The sequence below is a fragment of the Coregonus lavaretus genome (assembly GCF_964263955.1).
Source record: "Coregonus lavaretus genome assembly, chromosome: 4".
Classification (NCBI taxonomy): Eukaryota; Metazoa; Chordata; class Actinopteri; order Salmoniformes; family Salmonidae; genus Coregonus; species Coregonus lavaretus.
The window spans coordinates 18,892,115-18,904,654 of NC_139991.1; the positions used below are offsets into that span (position 1 = coordinate 18,892,115).

General features: G+C 41.1%; 2 protein-coding genes across 3 annotated transcripts in view; both read left to right on the top strand.

Moving 5' to 3' along the window:
- The first annotated feature begins 4,761 nt into the window (after nucleotides 1-4,761).
- Nucleotides 4,762-5,945, top strand: LOC311127245 (fin bud initiation factor-like). The gene has a single exon (XM_084159046.1). The coding sequence runs from the start codon at nucleotides 5,148-5,150 to the stop codon at nucleotides 5,775-5,777; it is 630 nt and encodes a 209-aa protein (XP_084015172.1). The 5' UTR covers nucleotides 4,762-5,147; the 3' UTR covers nucleotides 5,778-5,945.
- Nucleotides 5,946-11,361: 5,416 nt separating this feature from the next.
- The window catches only part of LOC311128063 (gamma-butyrobetaine dioxygenase-like), a 31,036-nt gene continuing 29,857 nt past the window's right edge, over nucleotides 11,362-12,540 (top strand). For both annotated transcript variants that reach the window (XM_084160018.1, XM_084160019.1), the window contains exon 1: nucleotides 11,362-11,444. The gene's annotated coding sequence lies outside the window, so the exon portion shown is untranslated. The remainder of the gene's footprint in view (nucleotides 11,445-12,540) is intronic.

Genomic DNA, 12,540 nt, shown 5'->3' on the forward strand with positions numbered 1-12,540 from the left:
GGCCTATTGCCACATCAGCTAGGCCTATTGCCACAAAAAATTAAGAAGCTAATAATCCTCTGTGGCTGTCATGCTTTCTGTTTAAGTATTTTGAAGTATTTTATTTATTTCTGTAAAGACATAAGTAATTATATAATTTTGGCAAATGTATTTCAATTTACATTAGGGACAGATCGAAACTTACTGGGGGAGGGGTAGTCCAAAATAGGGGAGGGTTGTCAAACTTTTTTGTGTGCTTTGGGAAGGGTTGCATGGGTTTTTGGGGGGCACAGAGGAGGGTAGTGTTGTTTTTCCCTGGTTTACATTTGCTATTCTGCTTGTATTTTCCCTATAAACAATGGCTGGACTTACTTTTGATATTACCATAATAAAGTTTAGAAACGTTTGTGAAGGTTTGGTATGGTGTGGCTATTATTTAGCTACTGCAGGCCTATGATATGAAGACAGTGCACCCTGGTGCTCCAACTGACTCTGACAGTTGAACTTGAGGTGAGGAAGACTGTTTCAGGCCTACCAGAGTTACTCCTATAATCTAACACTATAATGCTTATCTTTATACAAAATATTCGGATCGAAAATTAATGAATGACCCTCCTTCTGTACGTCTATATTTGTATAGCAGACGCAGTAGCCATCTGACATAAAGAAATGCATGTCGGTGTCATAGAAAGCCACCGGCATATCTCTATCTCTCTGGGGTTAGGCCTAAGCTTCTTTTCCTTTATATTTATGTATATACAGTTGAAGTCGGAAGTTTACATACACTTAGGTTGGAGTCATTAAAATCGATTTTCAACCACTCCACAAATGTATTGTTAACAAACTATAGTTTTGGCAAGTCGGTTATGACACAAGTAATTTTTCCAACAATTGTTTACAGACAGATTATTTCACTTATAATTCACTGTATCACAATTCCAGTGGGTCAGAAGTTTACATACACTAAGTTGACTGTGCCTTTAAACAGCTTGGAAAATTCCAGAAAATGATGTCATGGCTTTAGAAGATTCTGATAGGCTAATTGACATAATTTGAGTCAATTGGAGGTGTACCTGTGGATGTATTTCAAGGCCTACCTTCAAACTCAGTGCCTCTTTGCTTGACATCATAGGAAAATCAAAAGAAATCAGCCAAGACCTCAGAAAAAAAATTGTAGACCTTCACAAGTCTGGTTCATCCTTGGGAGCAATTTCCAAACGCCTGAAGGTACAAACAATAGTACGCAAGTATAAACACCATGGGACCACGCAGCCGTCATACCGCTCAGGAAGGAGACGCGTTCTGTCTCCTAGAGATGAACGTACTTTGGTGCGAAAAGTGCAAATCAATCCCAGAACAAAAGCAAAGGACCTTGTGAAGATGCTGGAGGAAACAGGTACAAAAGTATCTATATCCACAGTAAAACGAGTCCTATATCGACATAACCTGAAAGGCTGCTCAGCAAGGAAGAAGCCACTGCTCCAAAACCGCCATAAAAAAGCCATACTACGGTTTGCAACTGCACATGGGGACAACGATCATACTTTTGGAACGCTGACTGCGTCCATTCAGCTACAAGATGCATTAGTGAGGTCGGGCACTGATGTTGGGCGATTAGGCCTGGCTCGCAGTCAGCGTTCCAAATCATCCCAAAGGTGTTCGATGGGGTTGAGGTCAGGGCTCTGTGCAGGCCAGTCAAGTTCTTCCACACCGATCTCGACAAACCATTTCTGTATGGGCCTCGCTTTGTGCACGGGGGAATTGTCATGCTGAAACAGGAAAGGTCCTTCCACAAACTGTTGCCACAAAGTTGGAAGCACAGAATAATCTAGAATCTGATTGTATGCTGTAGCATTAAGATTTCCCTTCACTGGAACTAAGGGGTCTAGCCCGACCCATTATTCCTCCTCCACCAAACTTTACAGTTGGCACTATGCATTCGGGCAGGTACCGGTCTCCTCCTATCAGCCAAAGCCAGATTCCTTCTTCGGACTGCCAGATGGTAAAGCGTGATTCATCACTCCAGAGAATGCGTTTCCACTGCTCCAGAGTCCAATGGCGGCGAGCTATACACCACTCCAGCCAACGCTTGGCAATGTACGATATTAATATTTGTATATACTGAACAAAAATATAAACGCAACATGCAACAGTTTCAACTATTTTACTGAGTTACAGTTCATATAAGAAAATCAGTAAATTGAAATAAATTCATTAGGCCCTAATCTATAGATTTCACATGACTGGGCAGGGGCACAGGGCCCACCCAATGGGGAGCCAGGCACAGCCAATCAGAATGAGTTTTCCCCACAAAAGGGCTTTATTACAGACAGAAATACTCCTCAGTTTCATCAGCTGTCCGGGTGGTTGGCCTCAGACGATTCCGAAGGTAAAAAAGTCAGATGTGGAGGTCCTGGGCTGGCGTGGTTACACGTGGTCTGCGGTTGTGAGGTCGATTGGACGTACTGACAAATTCTCTAAAACAACGTTGGAGGCGGCTTATGGTAGAGAAATTAACATAAAATTCTCTGGCAACAGCTCTGGTGGAAATTCCTGCAGTCAGCATGCCAATTGCACGCTCCCTCAAAACTTGAGACATCTGTGGCATTGTGTTGTGTGACAAAACTGCTCATTTTAGAGTGGCTGTTTTTTGTCCCCAGCACAAGGTGCACCTGTGTAATGATCATGCTGTTTAATCAGCTTCTTAATATGCCACACCTGTCAGGTGGATGGATTATCTTGGCAAAGGAGAAATAAATGCTCACTAACAGGGATGTAAACAAATTTGTGCACACATTTGAGAGAAATAAGCTTTTTGTGCGTATGGAAAATTTCTGGGATCTTTTATTTCAGCTGATGAAACATGGGACCAACACTTGATATTTTTGTTCAGTGTAATTGGCCAATTGATGAATGGAAAGAAACATCTGTTACAAAACATCAAAAAGTTTAATGACATTCTGAGATTGTCTAGCCAAGCCTTTGATACTGGGTAAGCCTACAAGGTAGGGAGGGATTTATTTTCTGTTTGTTGAGATTACATAGTCAATTTTTTGTTGTTGTTGAAAATGCAAACCATGATATTAAGTGCCCGAAGTTGATATGCTTTGTTTATTGTTTGTGTGGTGCATTGGCACAGAAACCTGTTGGTGGAATATTCATTGCAAATACTATTTAAAAAAAAAACTATAAATATGGCATCAAAATGTTGAAAATCTGATTTCCCCCTAGCTGATCATTGTCTGCAGCCGGCTCCATTTATGTTTTGACATTGGACTTTAGCACATATAGCTCGTTAGCATGTAGGGCGCACCGATTGGTGTCACCTTGTTAGTCAGTATGTGTTACACCTATGCTGGTTGCCATCTCGTTAGTGGGAAGGCGTTTCACCTGTGCTGGCCCAGAATCTATTTAAGAGTGGCTGGCCCATTGCTCCAGTTGTCTTGATAGATGCAAAGGGTTAACACTTTTAGTTGGTTCTGCCTATTTTGATTTCTAGACAAACAATCCTTAATCTGACTTCCCTGATTTTGTTTTGCTCTACCTTTTTTGGTTTTCTTCCTGTCTTTAAGTTCGGTGTGTTTTTTTTATTTTGTTTGCCTTTTAGTGGGCGCTCATGGTGTGTCTTTTAGGTCCCAGTTGTTGTTGCTATGCAACATTCAGTGGACAACCCCGTTAGTGTCTTTAGAACCCCTCCTAAAACCCTACCTGTTTCGTTTTGGTTGTTGTCAGGGACTCTTTCTTAGTTCCCCCTTCTGTTTGAGCAACATTTTTGGTTTTCTTGCTGGGGAACGTAAGTCAGCGAACCCTCAACCTTCTGGCCTGTAGCCCTGTGTGGCATTGACTGTGCCACAAAAGCATATTTATGATCATAAACATTATTTTGAGTCAAGTCTATGATGGGGGAGGGTGTTGTGAAAATATTTAGAAAGTTGGGGGGGGGCACTCTAAAATGTGCAGTTTTGTCACAGATGTCTCAAGTTCTGAGGGAGTGTGCAATTGGCATGCTGACTGCTGGAATGTCCAAAAGAGCTGTTGCCAGAGAATTGAATGTTCATTTCTCTACCATAAGCTGCCTCCAACGTCATTTTAGAGAATTTGGCAGTACATCCTACCGGCCTCACAACCGCAGACCACGTGTAACTACGCCAGCCCAGGATCTCCACGTCCGGCTTCTTCACCTGCGGGATCGTCTGAGGGGGGGTGCTGAGGAGTATTTCTGTCTGTAATAAATCCCTTTTGTAGGGAAAAACTGATTCCGATTGGGTGTGCCTGGCTCCCCGGTGGGTGGGCCTATGCCCACCCATGGCGGCGCCCCAGCCTAGTCATGAAATCCATAGATTAGGGTCCTAATGAATTTATTTCAAATGACTGATTTCCTTCTATGAACTGTAACTCAGTAAAATCTTTGAAATTGTTGCATGTTGCATTTTATTTTTGTTCAGTATAATTAGTCTAAAGTCTGTCAGGTATCAGGACTATAAAGCCAATGCAACTGCCTGTTTTACAAAAGTAGGCTACCACATGGATAGGCATTCATTAAAGTGCATTGTGGGCCGAGACTGTATTCTACTTTGTGGGGATAGGAGGGCAGATTTTTTTTGTCTTGTCTAGGCTTCATATCGGCCAGGACCGGGCCTGCAGTCAATTGAAACTGCGCTTCCTTTTAAGTGACGGAGCTGGGATGTAATTTGAGAGTTGAGAGGGGGTAGGCTATCATTAGTCAAAACCAAGCGCGGTGCTTGAGAAATCCAGATGTTGAACTTAAAATTGAGGCACAAAGCTACGTCAGGCACTTTCACATTTCTCTCAGTTGGATGCGTTTGGTAGGCTACTCCTGCGTGAAATCTTTGTGGTTTCTATGTGTAAAGCTAACGGAAAGTATTTCAAACTTTCACGTGACTGTCTGTGGCTGAACCAACAGCTACTTTCCTTTAATAGTTGGCAACACTTGCTGCATAGGCTACACGAGGGGTGACCTGAAAGAAGGCTTACAAATATCACACAGCCTGCTGGACACCTAGCTACTTTCGGTATTTTAGCTCGTGGATACCACATGCATTGCAAGTTTGGAAATGTTTGTGATTGGTGAGCGAATTAAATAATATTTTTTGCGCTCTAAAGGAAAGTCTATTCTATTGCTCACCCATTGCAAAGAAGTGGATAGGATGGCTTTTCTCCACTTACTCGCTATTGGGATGTTTTCATTGCCGCTCTGCGGTGCGTTTTTTAATGGACCTCTGTATCCCGAGATGTCTAACGGCACGTTCCATCACTACTTTGTGCCAGACGGCGCCTATGAGAATAACGATGATCCGGAAAAATGTCAAATGCTTTTTAAAATGACAGACGACCGAAAATGCAGTCTTGACGAGGACCAAGATTCGGTAATCCGAGATGATTTCACGATCATCAAGAGACTCATCGAAGACTCGGCCAGAGTGCTAGAGGGGATCGGGAAAAGCATTTCTTTTGATTTGGACGGAGAGGACAGCTATGGAAAATATTTGAGAAGGGAGACGACTCAGATTGGCGAGGCTTTTACAAACTCTGAAAAGTCTCTGTTAGAACTGGAGGTGAAATTCAAACAGAGTCAGGAGAACGAGTTGAAAGAGGAGCACCGCATAAACGACGACTTTCTGAACATGGTTGTCCACACAAGGGACGTGCTAAAGGATACACTGTACATATCTGTGGGGTTGAAGGATAAACACGAGCTTCTCTCTCTCATAATTCGAAGTCACGGGACCAGATTGAGCCGATTGAAAAATGAATACATGAAGGTTAAACTTGGGTAAATAGTTTAAGCCTAGTTATAAAAGTAGGCTATGAGGTAAATAATATAGGCGAAATCTTATCGTATTTCATTGCATATTTATATTAACGGAGAGATAAAACATGCAGAGACAGAAATTATACCAGTATTTTATTTATTCTAAAAATACTATAGGCTGTGGGGTTTCGCATGTCAGGGGTGAAATGTAATTCATTGACAATGTTGTCGTTTTTTTGGGGGGGGGGGGTAGGCCTATGCGTTTACTTGTGGCAACATTATTTGGGCATTTGCAATATGGCGTTGCGTTAAAATGTCTTTGCAATTGATAATTGTCTATGCCTTGCTCTGACGGGAGATTTCAAAGATGACTATTCATTCATAGCGATGACGTTGTCTAACAGTTGCAACAGGTGTTATTTATAAAGTATGTGACGTAGGCCTACAGAATCCACTTGGCAGCATGTATCTCTGAGATCTTGCCTTCAGTTGAGTGAATTTGGCTGGAAATTACTGAAATGTTTACAATGCATCACAATTTGCATTTTTCTTTTTACAGTAAGACCAATTAACAAGAGTTTAAAAATAATACTTTGAACAATTCTTTACTTTGTTAAACGTATAAGGTTGAGACTTATGATTTGTATATTCCTTTGCCATTTTGTGGATGCAATATAATTTGGGGGAATGTTCAGAGCATGTTATTGGAATAAATTCTGTGCGTGTCAATATCTATGTGACAGAAGAGCTTAATTGTACTCGTTATTTTTGTATAGGCTAATATGTTTCAATATCTGCTATATCTGTTGTTTTTCTTTTCGAAATGATATATGGCAACAAGTATGATAAATACTTAAGACTGCAGGCAGCACTCATGGACTTCAAACACTGATGTCTGTGGCAACATTCCTAAAAGGTTTTGTGTGTTCCGTTTTTAAATAAAGATTTTGTGTTTGACGTTCTACTCAGATGTTGGGACACCTCGTTATTATAGACAAGACTGAACTACAGCTGGTGAAACCAGTGATTTGCACAGCTTTCTAGGACAAATGGTAGTTAGCAACTTTACAAAGATTCTAAGGGCTTACTTCAAAGTGCCCCTACATGCCCACCAATAAGTGTTTTCTTACAAGGCTTTGAGTACTGCTGTGAGTAAACTGCACATGCACACACACCACTGTGTTTTCCCATGAGGAAGTAGTCTGTGTGCATTTGCAAGGAGAGCCAGGCAAGAGGGAGGAATAGCCTAGAATTGCTGGAAATGATCCCTCATAATTGTGACCTGAAGACTTGTGTTAGCTCCCAGATCAAATGCCTAGGCTTTTGCTCAGTGGACTAAAGCAGTCTTGGTCACAGACAGTCATGTGCCTTGGATTACATAGTTTGTCTGCTGTTGCATTGAGGAGTAGGTTGTTAGAGGGGAGACGAGTTAACATGTTCTCTCGCAGAACTTACACTACTCATGTGGTAACAGTATATCATCTAGCACTTTCATAAAATAATTCAACACAAATGGAAACTACCCGGCTACAAATAGTATCGGAAGATAATTAGTATTCTATTACAATGTAGTTACTATTGTTTAAAGTATTTTCTAAGTCAATACCAGGTAAGTAGCAGACAGTAACTCAGCTACTTTTAGACCAGGGGTTCCCAAACTCTTTCACTCGGCCACCCTTCTAGCATTGCAACCCCGCCATTGACACATTGTTCACATCCCTCTTGGTGGAGATAATTTTGCAGGTTTGAAGCTTAGTTCTTGCAATTCTACACATTTTGTCATGTGGTGCGAAGAAATGTATTCATTTTTAAAGCAAAATTTCTTGCAATTCTATACATTTTGCCATGTCTAATGTGTATTCATGTGATATTTGAGTGACAAAAAAATTACAACAATCTATGGGCTAAAAAACCTACAGTGCATTCGGAAAGTATTCAGACCCCTTGACTTTTTCCACATTTTGTTACAGCCTTATTCTAAAATGGATTAAATTGTATTTTTTCCTCAGTCTACACACAATACACCACAATGACAAAGCAAAACCTGTTTATTTTTAATTTTTGCAAATGTATATAAAAAAATATATCACATAAGTATTCAGACCCTTTACTCAGTACTTTATTGAAGCACATTTGGCAGTGATTACAGCCTAGAGTCTTCTTCGGTATGACGCTACATGCTTGCCACACCTGTATTTGGGGAGTTTCTCTCATTCGTCTCTGCAGATCCTCTAAGCTCTGTCAGGTTGGATGGGAGTGTTGCTGCACAGCTATTCAGTTCTCTCCAGAGATGTTAGACTGGGTTCAAGTCCGGGCTCTGGCTGGGCCACTCAAGGACATTCAGAGACTTGTCTCGAAGCCCCTCCTGTGTTGTCTTGGCTGTGTGCTTAGGGTCATTATCCTGTTGGAAGGTGAACCTTCGCCCGAGTCTGATGTCCTGAGCGCTCTGGAGCAGGTTTTCATCAAGGATCTCTCTGTACTTTGCTCTGTTCATCTTTACCTCCATCCTGACTAGTCTCCCAGTCCCTGCCGCTGAAAAACATCCCCACAGCATGATGCTGCCACCACCTTGTTTCACCATAGGGATGGTGCCAGGTTTCCTCCAGACGTGACGCCAAAGAGTTCAATCTTGGTTTCATCAGACCAGAGAATCTTGTTTCTCATGGTCTGAGAGTCTTTAGGTGCCTTTCGGCAAACTCCAAGTGGGCTGTCATGTGCCTTTTACTGAGGAGTGGCTTCCGTCTGGCCACTCTACTCTAGAGCTCTGTCAGAGTGACCATCGGGTTCTTGGTCACCTCCCTGACCAAGGCCCTTGTCCCCTGATTGCTCAGTTTGGCTGGGCGGCCAGCTCTAGGAAGAGTCTTGGTGGTTCCAAACTCCTTCGATTTAAGAATGATGGAGACCACTGTGATCTTGGGGACCTTCAATGTTGCAGACATTTTTTGGTACCCTTCCCCAAATCTGTGCCTCAATACAATCTTGTCTCTGAGCTCTACGGACAATTCCTTCGACCTCATGGCTTGGTTTTTGCTCTGACATGCACTGTCCACTGTGGGACCTTATATAGACAGGTGTGTGCGCCTTTCCAAATCATGTCCAATCAATTGAATTTACCACAGGTGGACTCCAATCAAGTTGTAGAAACATCTCAGGGATGATCAATGGAAACAGGATGCACCTGAGCTCAATTTCTATTCTCATCGCAAAGGGTTTGAATACTTATGTAAATAAGGTATTTCTGATTTTTATTTTTAATACATTTGCTAAAATGTCTAAACTGTTTTCACTTCGTCATTATGGGGTATTGTGTGTAGATTGAGGATTTGTATTTATTTTATCCATTTTAGAAGAAGGCTAACGTAACTGCCGACCCCTCGCCCCACAGTTTGGGAACCACTGCTCTAGACCTATGGTGACACAAAAAGTAGATCTGTAATGCTCAATGTGTACATACAGTAGGCTACATATAGACATCTAAATGTCACATGTCTTGATTGACAAGATTTGAAATACCCTGATTCATGGCTTGATGTGTAATAATGCGGTTGATTTTCAACTCAATACATTGCATTTTTAATTTCCTGAAATTACTGAGTTGAAATGGAATTGATCCCAACCCTGGTGGTAGCCTGACAGAAGTCTCAGGCTCTGTGCATGCAAAAGCGATATGAGCAATTGGGCCAGTGAGAACACAATGTTCATAGGTTTACTCTTGGCATTGCTCTAGTTGATTTATTAGAAACATTATGTACTTTATTGTATATTATCCTGGTATTTATAATCCCTTGGTATTCATGATCATGGAAACAGAATAAAAATATCTTGCCTACTGCTGTTTTTCCACCTTGGAAGATTCCAATGCATGGACTTCAGATGCAGGCCAGTATCCTGTAATAGGAAGGATACATTTACATTCTAGTCATTTAGCAGATGCTCTTATCCAGAGCGACTTACAGTTAGTGAGTGCATACATTTTTCATACTGGCCCCCCATGGGAATCGAACCCACAACCTTGGCATTGCAAGCACCATGCTCTACCAGCTGAGCTACAGGAGGACTTTTCAGTCATTTTCCAGTAAGGTATCTTTACTTTTACTCAAGTATGGCTTTTGGGTACTTTTTCCACCACTGCTTAATATAAGGAATTTGATGTATAACATTTACTTTTTACTTTTACTCAAGTATGACGATTGAGTACTTTTTCCACCACTGTCATAGACCAGGGTTTTTCGTTAGCCGGTAATATTTTCTCTTGTGAAAAACAAGAAATAAGACAAAAAAACTGAAAACTTAAGCGTGCATAACTATTCACCCTCCCCCAAAGTCAATACTTTGTAGAGCCACCTTTTGCAGCAATTACAGCTGCAAGTCTCTTGGGGTATGTCTCTATAAGCTTGGCAGATCTAGCCACTGGGATTTTTGCCCATTCTTCAAGGCAAAACTGCTCCAGTTCCTTCAAGTTGGATGGGTTCCGCTGGTGAACAGCAATCTTTAAGTAATTCCACAGACTCTCAATTGGATTGAGGTCTGGGCTTTGACTAGGCCATTCCAAGACATTTAAATGTTTCCCCATAAACCACTCGAGCGTTGCTTTAGCAGTATGCTTAGGGTCATTGTCCTGCTGGAAGATGAACCTCTGTCCCAGTCTCAAATCTCTGGAAGACTGAAACAGGTTCCCCCTCAAGAATTTCCCTGTATTTAGCGCCATCCATCATTCCTTCAATTCTGACCAGTCTCCCAGTCCTTGCCGATGGAAAAACATCCCCACTGCATGATGCTGCCACCCCCATGCTTCACTGTGGGGATGGTGTTCTCGGGGTGATGAGAGGTGTTGGGTTTGCGCCAGACATAGCGTTTTCCTTGATGGCCAAAAAGCTCAATTTTAGTCTCATCTGACCAGAGTACCTTCTTCCATATGTTTGGAGAGTCTCCCACATGCCTTTTGGCGAAAACCAAACGTGTTTGCTTATTTTTTTTCTTTAAGTAATGCCTTTTTTCTACATGTTATAACAGAGCAAAGACAACTTGTTTGTCATATGATTTAAAGTCTCTGATAAAGTGAATTGTTCAACATCCTGGGATTACTTACTTTCAACAATGGAACTGCACAACATTAAAACAATATTGTGGAGTTCATGTAGGCTACTGTTTATGCAGGCTCCATTAAATTGTTTGTACCTTATTAGGATATAATTTGAATACTGTAACTCTCCACTAACAGGGTTCTGAGTGGTGTGAATATAATTTTAAGCACCAAGTTCCAACCCACAGGCTAGTTTAATTCAACCTGTTACTGACCAACTACACTGGACAAGTCCAAACTGTCTCACTGACACAACTGAAGAGCTGAGAGGTAAAGGATTGCTCTGCCATATTCTGTAATATGCAATAGGAGTGGGAGAATGATGTGGAGTGTTTCTTGAAAGATTAATTAAAAGCTATTCTAATTGTGATCGACTTCCTAAATTCCCAACCTTGATATTGGGGGACTATAACCCTGGTCTGTTGGTGTCATGTCAGCAAAGTTCACTGACTCACCATCTCTGATGCCCCCACAATGACAGTGGTTATGTCATTCACCCACGTGCTAACCTAACCTTTCCCCTAGTTTGAAAGTCGGCACTGCATTTTGGATAGACGCTTCCTTGACAAAGCACATTCAAACGTTCAGAAGCCTACCAAAATAATACAGGTACATCCATTTTTCATAATACTTTTTTAGATACTACATATTGTAATGTTGCCGGTAAATATAGCATGTGTTGTCACTGGAATGTCTGGTTGCGTAGTGAAAGTTAGGTAAAGGAGTTATGTTAGCTCGCTGTCTCCACATACATGGAGTCTCCATGTATGTGGAGACAGCGATACTAGCTAGCTCGCTACAAACACGGGCTTTTCGTTAATCATTCAATTAATGTCAGAAAGCGAGTGTCTAATGTCTACTATTTTGTCATTGGAGGCTATATTAAATAGTAATAGTAGCTAACAAGGTAGCTAGTAGTAGAAAGAGAGCTAGCCTGGGCAGATAGCTACAGTATACCTAGCCTAGCAGTTCAGACTTGCACAAGTACAAATGTAAAAAATATATAGTTTGTAAGGTTTGTCAAAGTAGGGAATAACAAAATAAGGCAATCTAATATATATAAGCCTTTTTTGTAAATCTGGCGCGAGCTGCTTCCGGGACGCTTGCCCATGTCTTGACCTTTCACCTAGATTCCAAAGCGGAAACATACAATGTAATTGTATCACAGATAGAACAGTAACGTTACTATAAAAAATATTTTATTGTATCGCACAATGTTGTGGTTTCCACTAGATAGCACAGCCACAACGTCAAAATGGTCTATATCGTAAAAAAATGCATGTTTTTTTTGTTGCTTTTTGCTTAATTTAAGATTAGGGTTAGCATTGTGTTTTAAGGTTAGGGTAATGTTTAAAATCACATTTAAGAAGATCAGTGGTAGAAATAGGCGGGGTTTAGGACTTTGTGGCTGTGGTAACTAGTGACGACCCAACGTTGTCACGCTTGTAATAACAAATGAAAGTAATTTTGGATACAAAAAGTTGCAAGGTCCTATTCTCCTCGTCAGTGTGGTAGCAAGGTGCATTTAGTATTATTACACCTTTTGCCTCAAACTAGCCTATTTAAATCAAACGATTTAAATTAATTCCATTTATGGTGAAATATGCCTAGGAAATACAATACATTAAAACAATAATTCAAAATAAATTCAAAATAAAAGTAAGAAAAAACAAGTAATACAGGCCTACATGTGTCCTGACCTGTA

Bases quoted from the DNA above. Each gene is read 5' to 3' on its own strand.
- LOC311127245 (XM_084159046.1), top strand. From the start codon at position 5,148: ATGGCTTTTCTCCACTTACTCGCTATTGGGATGTTTTCATTGCCGCTC.